Here is a 24,080-nt window from a genome sequence, read left to right on the forward strand (position 1 = left end):
ATATCTGGGATCTGACTGATTTACTGGGCCTTATCCCGGATAGCTACTTTCTACCCTATCTGGGAGATAAATATCCACAGTGGTAACTACCGTGGTGCCTACCCCCTGGAGTGCGGTGAGCCAATCGCCAATTTACGCCCGGCGCCGCAATGTCAGGGGTGTCAGGATAGCTTCCATTACGCTGGAGTGTCAGAGCGGTGTCCATCAGCCTAGGCTTTTAATACCGGTCACTTCCTTGCAGGCAAAGCACGACCGGTGCTCCCCTTTTGGCAAATCTTTCCTAAGGACTGCTGACTCATCTTGTAGCCTTTGGGAAGGCGGCCCAAGCAACCCGAGGCGGGGCCTCGGGAGGTATGGAACTAGGAGGTGAAAGCTTCAGAAAGCAGGCCTCCGGAAGGCCAGGGCTTCAGAAGGCCGAAGCTTCGAGGGACCGAGGCTTCGGGAGGTCGGGTTTTTGGGAGGCTGAGCCTTCGGGAGGCCGAGCCGGTTAAGCTAAGGGAAAGTTTCGCAGGTACGAAGAGGTACCGTGAAAGGATGTGATAACTTCAGAGATCGAGCCTTTAACTGAGGGTCCGGAGATCAAGGCTCCAGAGGGACCTGGATGGTAATCTTCAACCATTATCCTCAGACTGGTTTATTTTCCCCTAATAATGTGTTTAGTGATGGGTCACGATGACCCATCACTAATTTTGTGTCTAATTTTATGTCTCTTTTATCTATTTTTTACATAGTAAATTCTATTCCTTTATCTTAAAGAAATATACTGCCACCTGCAGCGCACATTTTATGGGTGGATATACTTAAAAAGGAGATAGAGGCGTTTTCCCTTGGCCGAAAAAATATATATTATCACCTGCAGTCCAGGTGGATGACACCAGCATTTGGAAATTGGTTCGGAAACTTCACTGTAAAAGGAGAGGTTGTAGTTTATCTTCACTTTTTTTTTTTGAGATGGAAAAAAGGGAAATAAAGCATGTAGGTGCAAGCAAAAGAAGCTGTACTGGACATGGGTGGATCCAGGGGCTGGAGAGCTCTCTCTTAACTTCACAGTCAATGAAGACCTCTTTTAAATCCTTGATTTTTTTTTTTTTGCTATAGATAAAAGAGGAAGAAGGAAAGAGGGAGTACGAAAAAAGGGATGAGGATGAAAAAGAAGAGAGATGGATGGATCCTATCTGACTTCTCTGCATCCGTCAATGGTACTGAACTGTTGAATATAGATAAAGAAAGGGTCTTTCGTGTATAAAAGAACGAAGGAAAGAACATTTCTGAGCAATCATCTAGTCGCCTTCAATCCATCCTCGTGAGGACATACAGATAAAGTCGAGTTGAAACGTTTAGCCATAGTAGCTCTCATTCGTCAGGCCATGAAATATGAAACAAAGCATGAACAAGTCCGTAGAATTGTGACGGCCCATCCAGCCGAGGGGGAACGCTACTACCTCCAGGTTCTCCTGAACCACGTGACGGGCACCACATCCTACGAGGACCTGATGATAGTTGATGGTGAGATCCTATCGTCCTTCAGTGATGCCGCAGAAAGAAGGGGTCTGATTGAGGCAGACAATACGCTAGACGAGTGCCTCACGGAGGCCAAGTTGTTCCAAATGCCATCGTCGCTTTGGAGGCTCTTTGCAACAATATTGGTATTTTGTGAGCCCAGTGACGTGGGTGGCCTCTAGAATAGACACCTTGAGGCAATGTTGGATGACTACTGCCGCATCGATCAATGCACACATATGGTCGAGCAGAAGGTTTTGATAGATGTTAGGAACATGCTGTAGTCGATGGGGAAGGATATAAGATCGTTTCCTCTTCCTGATATCAATGATGCACTTGACATGGCAAATGGTATGCCAAGGGAGATATTCGAGTAGTCTATGATCATTATGGATCATGAGCACACAGCCTTTCTGACTCCCTCAACGTTGAGCAGAGGGTTGCGTACGACAAGATTCTAACCGTGGTTGACAACGGCGAAGGAGGCCTATTCTTCATTGATGGCCCAGGAAGCACTAGGAAGACTTTTCTTTACAAGGCACTGCTTGCTATGGTCCACAGCTAGGGGAAGATCATCGTGGCGATGTCTAGGTGTTGCCGCTTCTATAATGCCCAGAGGAAGAACCGTGCACTCGTGATTCAAGATACCTCTAACCATTGATGATGGGGGTTTCTGTGGTCTCACAAAGTAGAGTGGGACGGCTAAGCTTCTGCAGGCGGCGTCACTGATTATGTGGGATGAAGCCTCCATGACTAAGAGGCAGGTGGTGGAGGCCCTGGACAACAGCATGCGCGACATAATGGGCCAGCCAGATATCCCGTTCGGCGGGAAGACAATTGTGTTTGGTGGTGACTTTAGACAGATCCTCCCTGTTGTCCGAAAGGGGTCAAGGTCTCAGATAGTTGATTCGACACTACGCATGTCCTACCTGTGGGAGCATATGCAACACCTAAGGATCATGCATAACATGAGGGATCAGAGCGACCCATGGTTTGCGGAATACCTTGCGCATCGGTAATGGCACCGAGGAGGCTGATGGTGATGGCAAAATATGTATTCCTAATGATATATGTGTGCTGTATACAGGAAAGGATGCAGACCTTGATAAACTTATAGATAGCGTGTTTTTGATGCTTGACGCTAACCTGGCTGACCCAAACTACATCACATCGAGAGCCATCTTGTCCACACAAAATGAGTGCTTGGATATGATTAACATGAAGATGGTTGGTCATTTTAGGGGAGACAAGATGGTGTACCATAGCTTTGATCGCGCTGAAGATGACCCTCACAACTACTATCCTCCAGAATTCCTTAACTCTCTGGCCCCAAACGGGCTACCTACGCATGTGCTAAAGCTCAAGGTTAACTGTCCTATAATACTGCTCGAAAATATTGACCCTACCAATGGATTTTGCAACGGGACAAGACTTGTGATCCGCGGGTTCCAAAGAAATGCTATTGACGCAGAGATCATGCTCGGGAAGCATGCTGGGTAGAGGATTGTTCTACCTCGTATCTCCCTATGTCCCTCTGATGATGAGATGTTCCCTTTTCTGTTCAAGCGGAAGCAGTTTCTTGTTAGGCTCAGCTTCGCCATGACAATAAACAAGGCACAGGGTCAGACTATCCCGAATGTCGACGTGTACCTCCCCCAGCTAGTGTTCTCTCATGGCCAGCTATATATCGCGCTATCTAGAGCCACTGCTAGAAGGAACATCAAGATCTTCGCCACCCCAGATGACGATAAGAAAAAGGAGAAGTACTCAAAGCAGAGTGGGACATGCACTAAGAATATCGTTTATAGAGAAGTCCTCACACCATAGTCAAGGTATTTTATTGCTTATTGATTGATTTGTGGCTACTGCTATACTTCGCTTATCTTTGATGTGATACATCTAATAAATTTCTTTTTTTTTTGCGCAGGCTCAATGGTAGGAGGTACCTAATTGATATGATGTAGAGGGTAAGGGTAAGGGCAAGAGTAACAACCCATGTGGATGATGACAAAAAACTTGTTTACGATGAGGTCCAGTGCGCGCTGCTTATTAGGAACCATGTTTTCTCTTCTTCACCGGTGGGTACGAGCTTGATTCTTTCATATTGCCGAAGCACAAAGTATAAACTTGGTTGTACGACAGTGTGTTGCCTGGTGTTTAGAGTAGTGACTTTAGTGTTTGCAGTACTTAAACAATATTAACAATGTTATTGCTTGAAAGATACTTCGATGATGATGGCTGGTTTTAGAGGAGTCAACAATGTTATCATGTGTAAATTTGCGACTCCTGTTGCAACATATGGGCATTCAACTCTACCGTCTAATTTGGACATGTATATAGGGCAAAACCATCCTTCATCCTGTGGAGGCACTAGAATAAAAATAGTTACAAATGAGCAGCAGATCTGTCATGTGGTAGCATAGGAAATCACTTCTTAGATCCATTAATGTAAGTAATATCTATGCATATGCTTGATATCATCTTGCATAAATTTTGTTTCCAATGCAACGCATGGGCACTCAACTAATCATATGAAAAATTTACACTAGGCATTGCAATAAATTGAATTGAGAGTATGTAATCCTAGACAAGGCAAGTGAATTCATCACTTTAGAGGATTTAACATCTAGTACCTTTGCCTTATTTTCCTTTGGATAGAAATTTAGGTATATGATGATTATGATCTTCACTAATATGTCCAATCTTGTATACTTAGCTTCTTTGCTTGAATCTTCATTTCATCTTGTAAGTCAAGTCTTTAAATCCCTAAGTCGACTTGTGGACCTCAGGTTTTTTTTGTAGTCCAAACCGATTGGGCCCCTTCATATTGGTGATGACTTCTTTGAGCATCCAAATGGGTTGGTTCCACCTCCGGTTCTGTCTCCCAACAATATGTGCAACAACTTTGTCATTGTTCTTCTTGTTGAGCTTGTACTGGTTACTTATGGTTTTGGTCTTTTAGTTGGGGTTGATGTAGATGTTGGAGGTCTTGTTGTAGAGGTTCATGATTTTCTTCTTCTTCTTGGTCTCTTTCTTGAGCTGCTTGCATTGAAAAGACTTGTGACTTTCTTGATGGTACTTGAAGCATGTCACGGTAAATTCTTCCGTAAGCTTCTTCAGCATGATAGCATGGTTATCTTGAGGAAGTTGGACATGGTTCTTGCCCTTTAATCTTGCCAAGTCCCTCTTGAGCTTCTCCACTTCTTACTTGAGCTCATCATTCTCTTGTTCAATAAGTTTATTAGATGGTTCTACAATAACATTCTTAATGCATGTCTCATTGCAAAGGGTGAGCTAGATAAATCAAATGAATCATCACAAGAAGTGAAAGCATCTACTTTAGGATTGAAATTAAAGAGAGAGGTAGAATACTTCAAAGGGGCCTTAGTTTGATATTCAATGCACTCAAATTTAGCCTTAAGCTCTTCATGCTTCTTGTTTAGCAAATTGAATTTGTTCAATAATTATTCATAATTAGAAACAAAAGATAGCATGAATATCATTAAGGGTATTAAATTTTTTAAGTTCTTTAGCTTATTTCTATAAGACCTTTTGTTACTCATTGATCAAATCAAGAAGTTCTTTCGGATGAATCATCATTACTTATATCGCTTTACATTGCTGAGCATTTAAATGGAGAGCTAAAATAACATGTTTATTTCAACAGGGAACACTTGTTGAGTAGATGAAGATTAGCATATTACAAAACAATCTATGATTCCATTTCCATTTTTTTTTTATCAATGGCAAATACCACAAGCAGAGTACTTACCAAAGTTCTACACTGATAAATACCGTCATTAATAATGGGTTACAACTTGACCTGTCACTAATGACTAACTTAGGATGACCTATCACTGATAAGTTGATCATTATGACAGATTACAACTTAATTCATCACTAATTACTGGCCTAGTACGACCCATCACTTATAATCTGATCATTAGTGATTGGTCCCAACTTAAACCGTCACTATTATCATCAGAGACGGGTTGTTATATGGCCCATCACTAATTATCACTCGTTAGTAACGGGTCTATGTCTAGTCCTGATCAAAAGACACATTAGTGACGGGTTATAACGGGACCTATCACTAATGTGTCTTTAGTGACGGGTCACGATGACCCATCACTAATTTTATGTATCTTTTATCTATTTTTTACATAGTGAATTCTATTCTTTTATCTTAAAGAAATATACTGCCACCTGCAGCGCACATTTTGTGGGTGGATATACTTAAAAAGGAGGTAGAGGCGTTTTCCCTTGGCCCAAAAAAAATATATATTATCACCTGCAGTCCAGGTGGATGACACCAGTATTTGGAAATTGGTTCGGAAACTTCACTGTAAAAGGAGAGGTTGTAGTGTATCTTCACTTTTTTTTTAGATGGAAAAAAGGGAAATAAAGCATGTAGGTGCAAGCAAAAGAAGCTGTACTGGACATGGGCGGATCCAGGGGCTGGAGAGCTCTAACTCTCTTAACTTCACAGCCAATGAAGACCTCTTTTAAATCCTTGATTTTTTTTTTTTTTTTTTTTTTTTGCTATAGATAAAAGAGGAAGAAGAAAAGAGGGAGTACGAAAAAAGGGATGAGGATGAAAAAGAAGAGAGAGATGGATGGATCCTATCTGACTTCTCTGCATCCGTCAATGGTACTGAACTGTTGAATGTAGATAAAGAAAGGGTCTTTCGTGTATAAAAGAACGAAGGAAAGAACATTTCTGAGCAATCATCTAGTCACCTTCAATCCATCCTCGTGAGGACAGACAGATAAAGTCGAGTTGAAACGTTTAGCCATAGTAGCTCTCATTCGTCAGGCCATGAAATATGAAATAAAGCATGAACTTGCTATGTACTCGACCGATGGTTCAGACTTCCATTCTAGCGTGTCGATGTCACACTCACAAAACTGCTCGTGGCATAGTACTCCTGATGCACACATGAAACATTTTTTGTACATATATATATAGTTACCGTAGTTCAAGGTGCTGATTTGTTTCTCAAAATCATTTTCCATTATTGTGTATAAAAAATTCCAAATTTAGATTGTCAATGTGTCCAGCAAGAAATAGAAATTAAGATCTATCTATATTTTTAAACACACAAAAAGAATGAAAAAAGGAACCTCGTCCTTCCCTTTAGTTCAAGCCAACACTTCTAATAAAAGGCAGAATTTTCACACCTTGATGTCCTTTTCCTGTCAAAATAAGGGAGAAGGAGAAGCTTGGTGTCGTTTGTGTCCATGTGCAGCAACATAGATCCAAAGGGGATAGCTGAAGAGAGCCGTGCACATTAGGAGGAGAACCGGTCTACCGCACGAAATTTCTCAGCAAGCTTATCCTATATCTGCTCAGGACATTGTTTTTTGGGCAGTCAAAGCATCCATCATGAGAAGACAAGAGGGTGCAGACTGTATGGTGGATGGACCGGAAGCCGTCAAAAAGACTGCCGTTTGGGAGAGGAGAGCAGTGGCCAAGTTGCAGCAGGCACAAACTCCTCGTGTACATGGCTTCCGTCTCCACCATCTTCTTCTCCATGCGCCCTCAAAAGACCATGGGCCTGTTTGATGGTAAGCCACACTTTGCTAATTACTTTATCTGCGAAAAAGTGTGGCATGTCATAGTTTGTGTGGCTAAAAAATCCTTCATCGCAACTTACGCAAAAAAAAAAAAAGCTGGTAAGAAAATGTGTCTATAACAGGTAGAGCTCCAGGCTACAGTTTCGTGACGCCCCAAAACTGTGGCAGCAAACTAAATTAAAATGCTTGCCAGAGTCAGTCAGACTCCCCTGCCTAAGGTGTGGCAAAACGGCCCAAATTATCAAAGAGAGGTTGCCACAGTATGATTTAAGTGGTTAGCGTTGATCTCATGCGGTAATGTGGCATGAAAATGATTATCCTGATTTTTTTGTTCTCTGCACAATTTTTGTTTGGAGGGTAAACCGACGTTGAGTTTCTGAACTTCCCATCAAAGGCAAGAAGCGACATGGTTAATCTTCGTTTGATTTAGTGGGAAGAACAATAATATACCCAACAAATTAAGATCCATGAATGGTAGGAAAATGAAGGGATAGGACAGCAACAGAGTAATTAACCTGCAGCTTCTTGGTGTGGCCTGGTAAAAAATGGGGTGGAGGAAGGTGTCGAGTATTTTCCTCCCGATATTAAAATTACATCTTAGATAAAATACTCCATTTCACTAAGCACTAGTGAAAAGGTACAGCAGAGAATAGTGGACTTGTATTAATTCTTAGAAAATGACTTGTTGGTGAGTTGCGTATGACCACTGCATCTTTTAATCTATTTTAATTGGTACCTAATATATCAAGGTGTCCATTTTTATCGAACCCTACAAAGCTTTTCCTCCAAATTGATGCCTAGTGCGCCTTATCAATCCATTCTATCAGGCTGAGTATTCTCCTCCAGGCTGGTTTGGAATATGAAGGGAGGGGGGGGTGGTTCGATTTTTGTGGAATTAAACAGTTTCCTATGAAAATGATACAAAAAATTCTGTGAAATTTCTAACGGGCCTCAACCGTCAAGCGTGAAATAACTCTCTGCTTGAGAAGTTCAGCTGACATAATGCACAAATAGCGTAAATATATAGTTCACCGGTAACTAAAATTAATCGGTTGGTCCTTTAATTTACAATTACAAACAATCAGTCTTCTAGCTACAAGAATCGTAAACTCCAAAGGGCAACATATAAGACCAAGGACACCCCTTCGTCCAAATTGGCGGTTTCCTAGTTAATATGGTATGGTTGACACAATAAGAAAAGCCCAGCAATCCATTGATCAGCTGAGAAAATAAGGAAAGTATGGATGCATACGATATTGCAGAGAAACGAAGGGGTTCAAAGCAAATATGCCCAAAACACCCCATCCTCTCTTTATAAATAGCTCCAAGAGTTACAAGGAGCAAGAAGGTCGCCTCTGGGTACTTTGTATATAAACCCCCATTGGATCAATTCCAAAGCTCTATCTGGTATATAACCATATATTAAGCTCTAGTTAGAAGCTAGAAAGAGAAGGATTAGATTCCAAGAGAATTGGATTCCAATTTCACAGCAGCAAATTGGACAGCTATCTCCATTTGGGCATCCATATCTCCCAAATCTAGAGCCTTCAATTGCATCAGAACCAGTGGACTAATGCAAAGGAAGAGATTCTTGGAGTCGGTGGCATGCAGCTGGGGGAAGCTGGTGGCATCAGGAGGGACACCAGTTGCTGGGCCTGATGAGGAAGGAGAGGTGGAATTGCTCTTGGATTTGTCTACTTGAGGTGAGCTTGCTAATCTCTAGCTATCTGCCTATATATATTGATCTGAAGCTTATGATGTATGTAGCATGTACCAAGCTAATTGCCTAGTTCAGGTTTTGACCTAGATTTTTAGTTGTGTGCATAGGTTCTTGCTCGGTTAAGGAGACTGTTCTTGTGGAGAAAAGAGAAGATGGCACTGGCACCACCTGCATCGTCATCGCCGTCGACAACCATGGCTTGCGCTAGACAGGGACGCCACCGGCAACGTTATGAAGGATTCTATCGCCTTGTCTCCGGGTATACTTAACTAGTACCTTTCTGTATATCATGCACACCTTGTTCGTTAAGCGCTAATTGGTGACATATCCAAAGTAAAGGATGGACATGGACTTTACACGTTTGAGGAATACTGTAGAAAGCAAAATTACTCTCTCCTAAACCCACATGAAATTACAACTGAGTTCAGAAGAACGGCAAAGAATATGTCGGCTTCACTTTGCCAAGGAAGTCATGCTTGATGCTGAAATGAGTGTCTAGCAAAGATTTCTCTGTGTGACATGCTTCTCCTTCATCTTCAACGAATGGCTGATCTTACTTTAATTTTCTTTACCAGATGCATCCCTTACATGCTCAAGGAGGATGAGGAGGAAAACAGCTGCCAGGATGTGCTAGGCAGGCTGCAAGTGCTCATGATCTCGACGCCAAAGCGAAGCGATCTCATCTTCCCAAAGGTGATGCAACGAAATCATACGATCATATGCACCCTTCAATTAATCATGAAAAGAATCAGAATATATATCATGATTGCTCAATTATATGCTAAGCATAAACTCAATCAAGCCCGAGAAAAGAAATCGCCATGGAAAAGCTCTTGTGATGACATCATGTGCTGTGTCTGGTGTTCATGCTGCAGGGTGGATGGGAGGACGACGAGAGCATCGACGAAGCTGCGTGCAGGGAGGCCTTCGAGGAAGCAGGCGCCAAGGGCATTATAAGCGTAGGTGCCTTGACCTACTCCTGACGTGGCATGATTTTTAATCAATTATATATTATTAGTTGCTGGATTAGAGTATAATATAATATATGCGTGCATCATGATAGGGAGTTGTTTGTTCTTCTGGCGTGACATGCATGTTTGGACTTTTTGTGTGTTTTTATTTATATATATACGTGCATCACGTTGGATAGATTTGGAAGGATAGGCAGTGCATGATGAGTCATTCATGACTTTGTCTTTTTGGTTTTGTCATGGATGGAATGGTCAGGTAGCTACCAGCTTAGAAAAGACAGTAATTATTTATCTGTTGCTTACAGGTTTTTCCTGAAGCAAGGGCTCCGGAAAAATTAAAACAGATTATCAACCAGATATTTGCTTCAGAGAAACAGAACATAGAAATGGGGGGGGGGGGGGGTTCGCAATATTAGATATGGTTGAACACTCTTTCTTTGGAGTATTTTTGTGCCTGAATTTGGGCTTGCTATTGCAATGGCTTCTGCTCCGAGGCTTAAGCAGAACATGATTCAGTCCAAAATTCATCGCTGAAAATAGAACTGAAAATGGCTTTGATTCAGGCCACACCGCTGGGAGAATGGATCTTCAAGAGCAAGAGCAAGCAGAACAGTTGTGGCCTTCAAGGTGCTTGCAAGGGCTTCATGTTTGCACTCCAGGTCACAGAGCTGCTGGAAATATGGCCCGAGCAGGTCACCCATGGCAGGAGATGGGTGAGCAAATCATTCTACAGCAGCAACTAACTGCCATTTTAGCAGACTTGATTTCGTATTAGCAAGCTCATACAGTTCTTGCACATGAATCTGTGTATATATATATTCAGGTACCAGTAGAGGAGGCGTACGGACTCTGTCGATACGACTGGATGCGAGAAGCGCTGGACAAATTGAAGGAGCAGCTGCTGTTCGAGAACAACTTCAGGCTTCTGCCGTCGCCAGAGTTGCTGGACTCATCGAGCCTGTACATGGTGATGCCATCTGTCGCTTAAGGGGCTGTAGCACTGTGCTGATGCTGCTGATCCCACTCCAATGGCAGTTGCCAGCAGCAGCTTTGCTCGTCATCTGAACTTCCAGGAGCGAATGATTTGGATGGTGAGATTATGGTTCAGGCTTCTAATCTCACCAGCAGAAAAGAGTTGCAATGTCAGAATCTTGTGGAACTACCAGAACGACATCTCATCTTGCTAGATGATTAAGTAATAACTGTTTCATGTTGCTGAGAACTAATTGGAAGAAAGAAACTAACAGTTTTCAATGTTTCAACCTTATGAATGAAATGCAACTTTGACAACTGCAACTTGTTCGTGAAAGTTATAAGAATTATATGGTTTCCTGAGAACGAATTAAATGATGCAGAAAACTGATCACTCTGGATGTGCAACTCAAAATAGCAGGGCGATAGAAAACAGGAAAAGGTTTATTTCAAAAGGGCAATGGAGTTAGGCAGTGCCGTTGCATTTGTGCATTACAAAAGTAATTTCATTCAACAACTAACAGACTAAATGCATACATTCACCTCACAAACACATACAGAGACCCTGCGACACACCTGATCGAGAAGCTGCATATATCAAATCCCTTGCAGTGCACTGAATATGTAAACCATTGTCAGATGTAGAAGCTGGAAAGGCGCAATAGAGAAAAAAAGGGCTAGGAGAAAGAGAAAGTACTTACAAAGTGGAAAACTATAAGGATATGAATCAAGTGCTATATTATATAACGACCAAACATATACCCCTAAAGAACACATTCCAAAAGTCAGGGAAATGATTTAGTACAGAAAATGCTAGTGAAAAACTAAAAGGGTACAATCAAATGCTATTTGAAAACCAAACATACCCATGACGTATACATTCCAAGAGTCAGGGCAAGAATTTCGCACACCAAATGCTAGCAACTTGTGACATGTCTAATTTGGATTGAGCCCATAAGTAACATATGAGTATATGAGCACATATGTTTAGTACCACATTACTAGTTGAGCAAGAGTAAAACCAACTTATAAGGTCCCTAAAGTCTATATCACCAACTTACAAATGCTTTCAAAGCCAATCCTCACGGTTACACGATTGCATGCAAGCTAGGGGGGCACAGGCATAGGGTGCATGACGTGTGTGGATCCAAAGTGACAAAGTGGGTAGGTTCGTCCAACAAAGGTATCAGGTCCTTTGAGGGTTATATGTGACATCCGGTCTAATTTAGATTGAGCTCATAAGTATTTGAATATACATATTTAGTATCACATTGCTAGTTAAGTAGAGATGGAAAAATTTATATTTCACTGAAAATCAGGGGTGACGCTACGTTAGCCAAGGGGTGCATGTGCACCAGGTAAAAAAAAAGAAATTATGACTCGTTTTGGCTATGAGGACCCATTTAACCCAAAATTATCCAACCTAAAATAACATAATTGTGTATATTGCCACATGTATGGTAAATTAGTGCACCACCATAAATGTGGTTCTAGTTTCCGCCCCTGCTGAAAATTAAGGTCAGTTAGCATTCTATACAACTCAAAAGTTACAACCAAATTCATTCAATAAGCTGGGAAATGAAATGATTCATCTCAAAGCTGGTTCTAAATAGTCTGCTGCTGCTATTCTTCTAACACATACATGTACAGTTAGCATCCATTTAACCCACTTACACAGAAGAATACAGAGCCTTCTATGTGAGGTGTATACAGATAACTTAATTTGATTATCAACCTTTTGCCCTTTGTTCCTTGGTTTTTTTGGCAACAAGCAGCACTCTCACTTTCAAATATATTTGTGCCTGAAACTCACCATGCCCGGCAATGACTTCTGCTCCGAGACTTAAGCAGCCCATGATTTCAGCCCAACACTAATCATCCAAAATATATCTGCCAATATGTCAAGGGTGGAGCTAATAACTGAAAATGGATTTTATTCAGGCAACATTGCCGGGAGAATGGATCTTCAAGAGCAAAAGCGAGCAGAGCAGCTGTGGCCTGCAAGGTGCTTGCAAGGGCTTCATCTTTGCGCTCCATGTCAAAGAGCTACTGGAATCATGGCCTGAGCAGGTCACCTATGGAAGGAGATGGGTGAGCATCTCATTCTACAGCTGCAGTTCTCTGCCATTATACAGACTTGAGTTCACATCAGCAACTCATGCAGTTCTTGCTCGTGAAGCTGTGCATATATAAATAAAGGTACCAGTAGGGGAGGCGTACGGTTGTGAGAAGCGCTGGACAAACTGAAGGAGCAGCTGCTGTTTGAGAGAGCACTGGAGTCGCTGGACTCATCGAGCCTGTACATGGTGATGCCAGATGTAGCTGAAGGAGATCTAGCACTGTGCTGATGCTGCTGATCTCACTCCAATGGGGGTGGCAAACAGCTTTGCTAATCATCTGAACTTCCTGGAGCCAATGTTTTAGATGCTGATGATGGTTCAGGCTTTTCTCATCTCACCTGCAGAAAGAGATGTGATATCAGATTATTTGGAATCACCAGATGCACGTCTCATCTTGTTAGACGATTGATTCATAACTGTTCAATGTTGCTGAGAAAATTGAAAGAAAGAAGCTAACAAATTTCACATTTCATTTGTGGAATGTTTCAGCCTTTTGAATTAACAATTTTGACAACTGTAACTTTGCCCTTGAAGGTTATCTTGTGTCCTGAGGAAAGAATTGAGTGATGCAGAAAACCGATCACTATGGGTGTGCAAGTCAAAATAGAAGAACTTTAAGCAAGAAAAGGTTGACTTCAACAGAGCAGTGGAGTCAACAGTAATGTTACATTTATTCACCACAAAAGCAATTTCATTGAAAATCTGACACACACTCACCCTGAGACACATCTGAAGGAGAAGCCGCATATATCACTTGCAGTGCAGTGAATATGGAACCAGCAGTCTGATAGAGAAGCTGGAAATGCATGATACAGAAGTAGCAGAAACAGAGAATTTATTTACAAAGTGAGAAACTAAAAGGATTCAAATAGTATACTATCTGAAGAGCAAACTTATACCCTTGACGAATATATTTTAAAAGTCAGGGAAATGATTTAATGTTGGCAATGCTAGTGACGAATTAAAAAGGCATAAATAAAATGCAGTACCATCTGCCGACCAAATATACCCGTGACGAATACCTTCCAAGAGTCGGGATAAGGATTTGGTAGAGGAAATGAGAACAAATTATTTACTGAAAATTAAGGTTAATTGGCAGTATTCTGGAAAAAAGGTTAATTAGCATTCTATACAGATCAGATGTTACAATCTAATGCATTCAATCAGCAAGGAAATGAAATGATACACCTCAAAGCCAATTCTAAATAGTCTGCTGCTTGTCGACTGCTACTACTCACTAACACATACATGTACAGTTAAAGCACTCCACTTAACCCACTTATTCAGAAGAATAGAAAGCATGCTGTGGATTGAGCTATATACAGAGAGGTTGTCATTTATTTGATCAAGAATCTGGTTTTCTCTTCTTTGATAGGGGGCTAAATGCAGCTGCAGGATCCAAGGAGGCAGAACCACCATTTGGCTGGCCCAGACTACCAGCTACCACTGAGTCGCTCACCATGTCGAAGTTTATTCGAGTGTTTATTCTCCTGCTAGTACTGTAAATTTAACATGAAATGGAATGGTACCAATTAGTGTTGTAAACATAACTTCATGTTGTACGGGAAAAAAGATCTCGTTTTAGGCTAACGTACTAGTTTAGGCGGTTATTTATAGCAGCCAAATCTTTAGATGGGCTCTGAAAAGCATGGGTGCCTTCACCGATGCATGCATAAAAACTCCTGGAACTTGGTGAAAGCAGTGCATCCATCTGATAGGTGGCATAGAGAAGCATGTGTTAATGGAGCAGGGAATGCAGCAAAGAGTCAAGTGCTAAAAAACTAATTACATTATCCTAGCCCCTAGTTAAACCAAAAAAATGTTATTCAGATATCTATGGATCAAAATACTGTGACATGAAATAGGCAATAAGGTGGCAGCACCACCCACCCTCATCGCATTTGACATGTGGACAGTTTTCCTGTAATTGATGAAAGGACTATGACTATTCGTAAGGTTACTTGAAATATAGTGAAATGTGTGACACCAAACTGTTGCAGCAAAGAGTGCTCCAACTCCACTTGAGAATTGTCCCCGTCATTTAATGGCATGTCAGGAGTGACCTAGCAAAATTGTGGATATTTGTCTACATAATACACTACTGTGTTGTGTATATAGAGAATTTCAAACATGCATACGCTATATAAAAGGATGATTCGTAACCTTACTACCTTACCAAAATAGATTGGAGGTATACAATTCAGCTTAAGAAATTAATAGTACTAAATGAAGAGCAAACAGACAACGTAAAGCAATATAACATAGAATGAGAAAAGACCTTGGTTTGCCGCAAAGGAGACACATAAACATTATGTGAAGCCGAAACTTTCTTTGGGGACATATCTGGTAAATTTGAGAAAGGAGATGGCTTGGGTGATCCAGGAATTTGGCCTACAGAGTATGTAATAGTAATGACATCAGTTACCCATAGGTGAAGAACTAGCAGTTTAAACTTAGAAAAGGGGTATAGCATTGTACCATTAGCATTCTTGTCTTCTGGACGAGTACCAGAAGGGATTAGTGTCACCAGGAAAGGCTTGGCAGCTGGAACAAATACCTCATTATAAAAAGTAATGATATCGACATGGCGTGATCCTAGACTCTGTTAGCAGAAAAGAACAGTCAGAGGAAAGAAGCAATAAGGATGAAACCAGAAGGTTGAGAACAAACTATCAGAAGAAAAGGTGAAATATTGAGATCCAGGTACATACCCCATTGCGATTTCTACTCCCAACATAGATACTTAAAAAAATTTCTGGTTTGCATTGCGGCTCTCTCTTGTAATTGTTCAGTACCTCCTTGAATGACAGCAGTAATGGACAAACCTGTCGGAGAAGGCATTGTCAGGGTCAGCCCAAATAACAGGTAAGTAACAACAGGAAGTTCATTAACTAGCGTATATGGGTAATACCTTACTCTGTAGGCCAAGTACCTTTGCAACACCATAAAGGCAGCAAAGAATAAGTTGATCAATGTGTCTATTAAAAAATAATGCTGTCTGTTGATCAAGAATCTGCTTGAACAAGTTGTAGACACGCTCTGTCTGTTCCACATGTTGAACCCTTTCGCACAAGTTCCTTATTCTAATAGCAGCCAACTTCAGAATCTGAAGAAATTGCATCCCAAAATTAGAACTTTGAAAAAGAAAATAAAACACAGAAATGAAATTTTAATTACAAGAAGATCCATACTTTGGAAAAGAATATTTGGACCGTTACTTCAGCACATTTTTCATTCCCACCGACAGGGTTACTGACAGTTGGGCTGCACAATAGACAAGTAGAGCATCAATACTTTTGTTTGGTTAACAGAAAAGTAGAATGATTGAACACTAGTACAAACTGAAATGGGTGACCAAACCTTGCAAATGTGGACTGGAGTGGATGGCATTTTGCTTTCAAGCTACTTGACACCATATGGCTTTGCTTTGGTGGTGGTGTCTGCAAATTGCGCTCTACTACTGTGTTCCTGGATTCATTGCACAGTCTCTTTGGTGATTGGGGATCACTGTTGTCGTCTGCAAGAAACATGGGATGAATAAATAACCAAAGGAACCAGAAACCAAAAGTAATTAGCAAAGAGTAATAAAGACAGGGATTAACAAAGTGAAACCTGAGAATTGCTTGTTTAAAAAAATACAATCTAAGCTCCTAAGGTTATTGAACTTTGAAATTCTTAAATGGTGACCACTCAGAAACGCACCATACTGTCCTAAGCATGCCTTGTTCAAGAATATCCCAGCTCTATGTAAATATACCACAGTAGATATAAGGGAAAATAGATCCAATGCTGGACTGCAATCTTAATTTCATGATGCCTTCTGCAGTACAAAATGATTGACTATGCACATGGACTATACTCTATACTAAGCTATACATTGTAGCGCTACAAATGAAGAGGTTTCCTTGGTGCGTAACACTTCGCTTCACATAATTGAGGATGATATTTTGATTTTTCATGACCATAGCTTGTCAGCGCACATTACCCTTTGTTTTGCCCTTTAGCAAAACTGCTAATCTAAACCTTCTAGGCACAATGTTAAGGCTGGTGTATCCTGAACTCATGATTCATGAAAAACTTCTGTTGAAGTGGTGATGACAATTACACAGTGAAGAACAATGGTTGCTACCTAACCTAAAAAAGGAATGTTGTGCAATCAAATTTTGAAGGCAGTGAGAACTGCAAAACATTGGGCAACCAAATTGGTAAGATATGCCGCTATTGACTTTATTGTACAATGAGAAATATGAAACCTTGTGCAATCAAATTGATACAACAACGTGCAAAACACTGAAACCAAACTGACTGGATGATGAAAAAAACTGCAAGTGGTATATAGCAACCTCAACAAGAAAAAAGCAACAGTTCTGAGCTTGGAAATACTTACTCACACAAACTTCAAATAAAGGTTGAGTAGAAAAGTACCTGGACCAACAGCACGCTTTTTAGATGGTGTAGCTGGCAAGCCCTCAACATGGATATTCTGCCGTGCTACTAAGTGATCAAGAGATGGCATTGGTTCAGCCAAAAGACCAAGGCGATTTATTTCTGAAGCAAGCGATGGCCTAGTAACAACCAGTGAATTATACAACGATGAACCTTTCTCCCATGCCATGCTTTCCAAAAGCTGTTCTTCTAATGAATTTAAATGCCTTTTCAATTCTCTTGGGAGGGTTTCTTCATGTCTCACAAAGTTCTCAATTATTTTGCTCAAATCAAATGCAGTTAGACCAGTACTCTCCAGAACAGCAGGAAACATCATGATGACTGTCTTATGTGTTGCCAATACTATTTCAGCTGAACATGCAATCAAGCATCGATGAAAACGCTCATTTGACAACAATGGAGTTAGATTATTTACATTCTTGTTCTGTGATTCAGCTCTGCAGATTGCCTCCAGCACTCTATAGTACAACTTGGAAGCCTCCCTTTTTCTTGCTTCCGCCCATGGAATATCAAATGCATTTGCACAGTTGAGGCCTATGGAACCACCCCGATCTGCTGAAGACTTGGTCGGGAAAATTGCTTCCAAAACTTTGCTGACCCTTTTTGTAACATCATTTGTCAAATCCATATCGCATGAGGAAAGGAAATGTTGGAGATTAGATGAAGGCTTCTCTGGCGATGATGATATCACCTCGCGAAGCCACTTAGCTGTTGTCATGGCAGAAGTTACTGGTGTCATTTGCACAATCTTAACTGAACTACCACTGGCAGGTGATGAAGGGGAACTAGGGACAGTCAACATGCTCTTTATTGTCTTTGTAGGCGATGCTAATGTTTCAAAGACACGCTGCAAAAAGGAAAAATTGACTGAAATAATCTGCAAAAGGAATACTGAAATGATTATGAACAATTCTGGATACCTTTGAACATCCTAAATTAGTGGAGCCCCCAGGAGAGTTCTCAGCCCTGGGTATATAGTCATTATTGATCAAAAACAACTGCAAATCAAGCTCCCCTTCCCTGGTATTGGAATTGCATAGTTTCTCCAGTTTTTTCAAATTTGACTGGAAACACTCCTCATCAAGAAGAACTTTGAAGTACATCACGCCATCTGCCAACAGAACAATAACACAACACTTCAGCTAATTAAACTATAGCCACATAACCACAACTCAATATGTGTGCACACACATGCGAGGGAGGAGGGGTACATGCCTGTGTCTATTTTATCCAAGTTTTCTATTTTGCACTCCGAAGCACTTATTGCTTTCATGCTGAAGAAGTCCTCTATTGCCTTGTGAGATTTGCCCATCATGTCTTTCAAGCGGTCTTCAGAGGTATGATAGTTATGACATAATGAAGCAATAAGATCCACACCTTTCTCGGTTCTTTTGACTGAATTCAAACAAGCAAAACAAACGTAACTATGGGTTGTGTGCTGAACAAATAGATTAATGAATAGATTCAGAAGGAACAAATGACATAATGTCGAGAACTATTACTTAAGTGAGAAGATCCTTCAATTGTGAAGCTCCTAAATTTAGAAGGGACATGAATCAAAAGTATGGCCTGCAATTGATCAATAAGTTTGGTGGTCACTTAAAAATACAAGTACCAGGTTGCAGTATTGAAAGGAGTCAAAATTCAAATATCTATAACGAAATTTAAAAAAAAAAAAAGCAAACTGACCAATACAGCAACTAATCCATGGATGCAGGATACCAGGTCCTTAAACAATTCTGGTGATCTTGAACGAAGCATTAAGAAAAGATGCCACCCAAAAAGAATATACTCAGGAGTATTTGTAGTTGACCCAGACTTCTGATCAGTACTTGCACTTGAGAATAGTTCATTATATGCTTTACGATAGAACCTGGCATTTTATGAGAACATAGGTCAGAATTATACTACCATATGAGCAAATAGACAAACTAAAAAGTTGTAAATTACATATCAGCAGTTGTAATTAGTAACACATTCTTGCAGATGATGAGCATCACATCTCAATACAAGACAAGAAAATTCACCAACACTTTTGCTATTGTCAAATTGAATACAAGGCATGATGCAATATTTACCTGCTTGCATCCGTCAGCAGCTTTACCAAACTCTCCAATTGCTTCAGCTGGTTTCACGAGTCAAAACCCCAAAGCAGGAACATGCAAGTTAGGACCTCCAGGAAATCACATATTTGCAAGCAAAAGCAAGACCAACCCTCAACCCACCTCGAGCCAGCCTTCCCAGTCCAGGCCATAACGGCTCTCTAAAAGCTTATCGATCTTCAAACCAAGCTGCTGTGCTTCCTTGAAGAAATCATCGTACCTGCAACGCCAAACCAAAGGCAACCCCAACCAATTGAACCAAACCCTAAAATTACCAGACTACAACTGAAATTATCGTAATTGAAGATAACCCACTCGAGCTTGCAGCCCTTCAAGATCTCACACAGCCTGACCCCAGAGCCCTCCTTCCGCCCCTTCAGCCTCGCCGCGCAGTACAGCACGAACGCCAAGCACAGCCTCTCGGCATCCTCGCGCTGTAGGGGACCACGCTTTAATTAGCAAGCGAGACACAAGGATCGAAGCTGTACACCGCAGAAAGCAGTATCTCTCACCGATCTGCTGCCGAACGAAGGCGACACGAGGAGCGCGCCCTTCCCCTCCTCCAGCAGGGCCGCGGCCTCGCCGGCGACGCCCTCCTCCACTCCCAGCTCCTGCACGAACGCACCATCGGACCGTAAGATCTCGTCACCCCAAACGCCTGAACCCTCCCCCCTACCCCACCGGAGGACGGACACGGGAGATCTGACCTTGCAGAGATCCGCCAAGCGCGCCTCCACGGCGGGAGGCTTCGGCGGGGTCTGCGCGGCCATTGAAGGCAACTAAGATTAGGGCTCAACCCCGAGGCTCTGGACTCATCACACGGCGGTGCCGAAACGAGGCGGTCGGAGAAGCCACCGGAAGGTGGGCTCGCTCCGGCGAGCTAGGGTTTGTGGGGATTTGGGGATCGGGAAGGTTGTGGAGGGTGAGGGCCCCGGCGTGAATTTATTTGTTTACAGGGGGGTTTGCGGGAAACTGGTGTTGTCCCTCTCCCGCTTTGTACTGTGCGGGTCTGTTTGCACGTAGCGGTATTATGCAGTTCTATAGGGGGCTATGTGAATGAGAGCCTTTTTTTACTACCGTTGGGGCATCGATGGGATTGGGTCATGCCGGAAGCGCGGGAAAGGTGGTCCGTTTCTTACACGTGCGAGCCAAAAGTTGACCAATGAGGAGACGCCACCTGGAAAACGTCAGCTATTATTGTTCCCAAATTGTGTTCCAAAACGTCTAAGGAAAATTCTCCTGAGCTGATTAAATTACAAGGAGAATAGTCAGAGTATGTACCACTATCTGATGGCAATTAAGTTGTTGATGGTTTGGAACTTTGGATCGATTTGTGCTAAGCTTTGTCTTTGCCTCCATTTGCCGACTTAACTAGATTTTCTATTTATTAGAACAAAAATGACACAAATACATCATTTTTGGTTATAGTTTGAGACAGGCATAGGTATTAGGATTATCAGTGTAGGTTCTAATTTATAGCCAACATGAATATATTGTTATTGGAACCGACAATGATAATATTAATTTGTTTCACTCTCGTGAAATTTGAATTTTGAGTATTAGAAATAGAGAAATTGTTTGTCTATACAGTGATAATAACGAAATAATTCTTGATTCTTCTCTAAATATTTGTGATTAAGAATAATGTTGTTGCATGTTCTGATAATAGTGAACTTTAAACCTAACTTTTATACAATATTAGTATTTGTAAAAGAATGATCGAAAGTCAAATTGTTTGTTTGGAATATGTAGGTTCTAATCTTGATCTCATTAGTACTAACCTCTAGATTGAACACTAAACATCACAGCGTGTAGCTAATCGGGCAGAGGATTTGTTGGAGGGCAAGAGCAATCTCTACAGATCATTGGATCAACCAGAGGGCTGGCTCCCTCTTTTCTTTATATTGTGTTGGGCCCGGGGGGACCTAAACCATCAATTGGTTTTACGTCTTCAATCAGGGTGCCTATGTGGGCATCGTACCCCCATTAGAACTCGATCGATTGTTAGCCACCAAGATCATAATACCAACATTCTCCCCTTTGATCGTTAAAGGCTAACATCATAGGCCCACATCTCAATAAAATAATACACCAAGATAAGGTGTTACAATGATCCATAAAATACCACTGAAACCCTAGTACCTATAGTGTACTATTTTATTTCAATGTGGAAAAAACTCTATACTTAATGGGAGTTGGTTTGTTTAATGTTCCTCTTAATCTAGAATCGTAGGCTTTCCTATAACCCCATGCCGGTAACATAATCATGAAAAAAATGGGGTGGTAAACCTTTAGTGAGCGGCGCCGCAAGCATTAATTCAGTATTTATATGCTTGACACTAATGGTTTGATTATGAATTTTATCTTTTACAACATAATACTTAATGTCGATATGTTTGACAATATCACTCGACTCTTTCTTACTTATATAGAAAACTAAGTATAATATAAGTAGTTTCATAATATTGTCTTACATTCTTAATTCTGAGATAATATAAATTCTTTAGTCATATAGCCTGCTCGGTAACCTCATAACATGCTATAAACTTAGTTTGCATCATTGATGATGTTGTAAGTGTCTATTTGGAGTTTTCCCACGAGATAGCTCATCTGGCGAGGGTGAGAATAAAGCATATCATTGATTTCCTTAGTATCCACACACCTTGTAAATAGATTCTTAAACATGAACATGTAGTGTTTAGTGCATTGCGAATAGCGAATGACTTTCTTAACAGCTTTTCAGTGGTCTAATACCTAGATTTGACTAATATCTGCAAAGTATCCCAGTTACGAAAACTAAATTAGGGCGTGTTCATAATGCTTCTTGCCGCTGAAATGTAAGGAACCGACTTCATCTGATCAGTTTCATAATGGTTCCTCGGACATCGCATATTAAAAAGTCTCAAATTTATGGCCCTTAATAATAGGAATAGGTGAGACAGAGCACTTATGCATATTTTATTTCTTTAGTACTCTGTCAATGTATGTCTTTGGACCTATCTCGGTTAATATCATTATAAAGAACGTAAGAAGCTTCACCAAGATCCTTCTTATGACTAAGATGGTGAATCGTTTACCTTCTAAACTTTACTTAAATGCAGTTGTCAATTTCCTTATTATTTGCCAAAATGAGCTTTACTATTATCAATCTTTCTCTTTGAGTGTTGCTTTGAGCCTTTTGATTTTTTTTCCCTAGAATCACATTTTGTTTTGTAGACCTATTTACAACCTACTATTTTAGCTCTATTAAGAGTTTCTACTAAGTTACATTCATAATTATCGTTCATAAACTTTAATTAATCCTTCATGGCATTAAAGCCACTCAGGCGAATGTTCTTTATATGAGTTACAATCTTCTGTAACTGCTGAGGCTCATCATTAGGTGCTTCATTAGGAAGTTAAGAAAACTCGCCAACTCCCCTTTATCTATACAATGGTCAAAGTCAGAGGAGACTAAAGGGTGGAGAATCTTTTCCTTAATGAGACACTTTATTCTCCCCGTTGAAACGTGACCAAAAAGATAATGCCACGGTTTCGAATAAGTCTCGTTGTTCTCATCACAAACATTTAGAGATATCAAGAACTCATTCAGAGGAAGCAAAACTAATAATTTATTAATTTAAACTTAATGATACAGTTATTACATTAATAACCATAATTGTCTAATGGAAAAAATAAATAAAGATTCCTCCTGATAGAAGGAACCTAAAAACATTATTAAGTTGAAAAATGAAGTCACTATCTAATACTAATGGAAGTGATCCGGCAACTTCATCTTTCTTCTGTTGGCAATTCTAACACTTTGCTCCCCCTCTTTTATGGTTCTTATAGTATGGAATGCCCTTTCTTGCAAGCTACTTCAGGAAATCAGGACAGTCTTTTTGGTAATATTGTTTCTTGTTGCATAAGTAGCAACCATCATCCTCAGTTTATTCATTGTCAGGGACAGAAGGAGCAGGCTGGGTGCCCTCTGCACTGCCTTGTCATGTTTAGCGAAAAAAGCAATTTTTTCTTAGATTTATAATCCGCTTGGAATTTACTTTTGTTTTTAGGGCTTCTTACTTGATTAACATAATCTTTATTTTCAGCTCTCAGCCTTTCTTCCTCTTGGACACACACCACAATCAAGTCGTTCATGGTCCATTTATCCTTCTGACTGTTGTAGTTGATCTTAAAGGGAGAAAACTAAGGAGGAAGAAATGTCATAATGAAGTAGACAAGAAAACCATCAGAAATTTCCATTTCCATCCTCTTGAGTTTAGTAGCCATGTCTATCATCATCATGATATGTTATCTTATGCCGCCGAAGTTATAATTATACTTAGTGTTGATGAGCTTCTGAATTAACGTACTGGCATACATCTTAGAAGTACCTTTCAATTGCTTCTCTATGGATACCAAGTACGTCTTAGTTTTTTCTGAGGTTGGGATTACTCCCCTTATAGCTTCTAAGATCGAGTTTCTCGTAATCATTAGTGATATGCGGTTGGACCGCTCTCACTTATCAAAAAGTGCATCATAAGTTTTTTTAGTTCATCATAATTCTTCATGTCAATGATGGGAGCAGTGGGAGTGTCAACCCTGAGCGCATAGTCAAAACCCAAAACTCTAAGGACAACAGTCGCTTTAGCTTTCCAAGCAGGAAAGTTATTCCCCATAAATTGCTCTATGC

The 24,080-nt window shown here is 40.7% G+C and overlaps 2 protein-coding genes across 3 annotated transcripts; one reads left to right on the plus strand and one right to left on the minus strand.

The window, feature by feature from the left end:
• Positions 1 to 8,412: 8,412 nt before the first annotated feature.
• Positions 8,413 to 11,058, plus strand: LOC133887118 (nudix hydrolase 13, mitochondrial-like). Of its 2 annotated transcripts, none has more exons than XM_062327041.1 (6): positions 8,413 to 8,780; positions 8,905 to 9,056; positions 9,373 to 9,490; positions 9,673 to 9,756; positions 10,332 to 10,481; positions 10,592 to 11,058. In XM_062327041.1, exons 1-6 carry the CDS (start codon positions 8,736 to 8,738, stop codon positions 10,754 to 10,756), a joined length of 714 nt encoding a protein of 237 aa, XP_062183025.1. In that variant the 5' UTR covers positions 8,413 to 8,735; the 3' UTR covers positions 10,757 to 11,058. The 2 variants fall into 2 exon arrangements, with proteins under 2 accessions (XP_062183025.1, XP_062183026.1); XM_062327042.1 differs by having other exon boundaries at positions 8,414 to 8,780; positions 8,893 to 9,056.
• A 2,894-nt stretch (positions 11,059 to 13,952) lies between these two features.
• Positions 13,953 to 20,399, minus strand: LOC133887117 (retinoblastoma-related protein 1-like). The gene is made up of 18 exons (XM_062327040.1): positions 20,116 to 20,399; positions 19,921 to 20,019; positions 19,724 to 19,842; positions 19,532 to 19,628; positions 19,385 to 19,431; positions 18,996 to 19,179; positions 18,809 to 18,875; positions 18,522 to 18,701; positions 18,227 to 18,417; positions 17,286 to 18,153; positions 16,221 to 16,377; positions 16,052 to 16,124; positions 15,772 to 15,966; positions 15,572 to 15,685; positions 15,339 to 15,462; positions 15,139 to 15,251; positions 14,456 to 14,571; positions 13,953 to 14,359 (listed from the first exon to the last, which is right to left on the minus strand). The coding sequence occupies exons 1-18, from the start codon at positions 20,176 to 20,178 to the stop codon at positions 14,206 to 14,208; spliced, it is 2,961 nt and encodes a 986-aa protein (XP_062183024.1). The 5' UTR covers positions 20,179 to 20,399; the 3' UTR covers positions 13,953 to 14,205.
• Positions 20,400 to 24,080: the final 3,681 nt, after the last annotated feature.

Source organism: Phragmites australis, chromosome 12 (genome assembly GCF_958298935.1).
Source record: "Phragmites australis chromosome 12, lpPhrAust1.1, whole genome shotgun sequence".
NCBI lineage: Eukaryota > Viridiplantae > Streptophyta > Magnoliopsida > Poales > Poaceae > Phragmites > Phragmites australis.

Excerpts from the sequence above, each read along its gene's own strand:
- LOC133887118 (XM_062327041.1), top strand. The coding sequence starts at position 8,736 with ATGAGGAAGGAGAGGTGGAATTGCTCTTGGATTTGTCTACTTGAG. Across the intron at positions 8,781-8,904 it reads CTTGGATTTGTCTACTTGAG|GTTCTTGCTCGGTTAAGGAG; the intron begins GTGAGCTTGCTA and ends TTGTGTGCATAG. Across the intron at positions 10,482-10,591 it reads TCACCCATGGCAGGAGATGG|GTACCAGTAGAGGAGGCGTA; the intron begins GTGAGCAAATCA and ends ATATATATTCAG.
- LOC133887117 (XM_062327040.1), bottom strand. The coding sequence starts at position 20,178 with ATGGCCGCGCAGACCCCGCCGAAGCCTCCCGCCGTGGAGGCGCGCTTG. Across the intron at positions 19,843-19,920 it reads CTTCGTTCGGCAGCAGATCG|CGCGAGGATGCCGAGAGGCT; the intron begins GTGAGAGATACT and ends GGTCCCCTACAG. Across the intron at positions 16,378-17,285 it reads AAAGCGTGCTGTTGGTCCAG|ACGACAACAGTGATCCCCAA; the intron begins GTACTTTTCTAC and ends TGTTTCTTGCAG.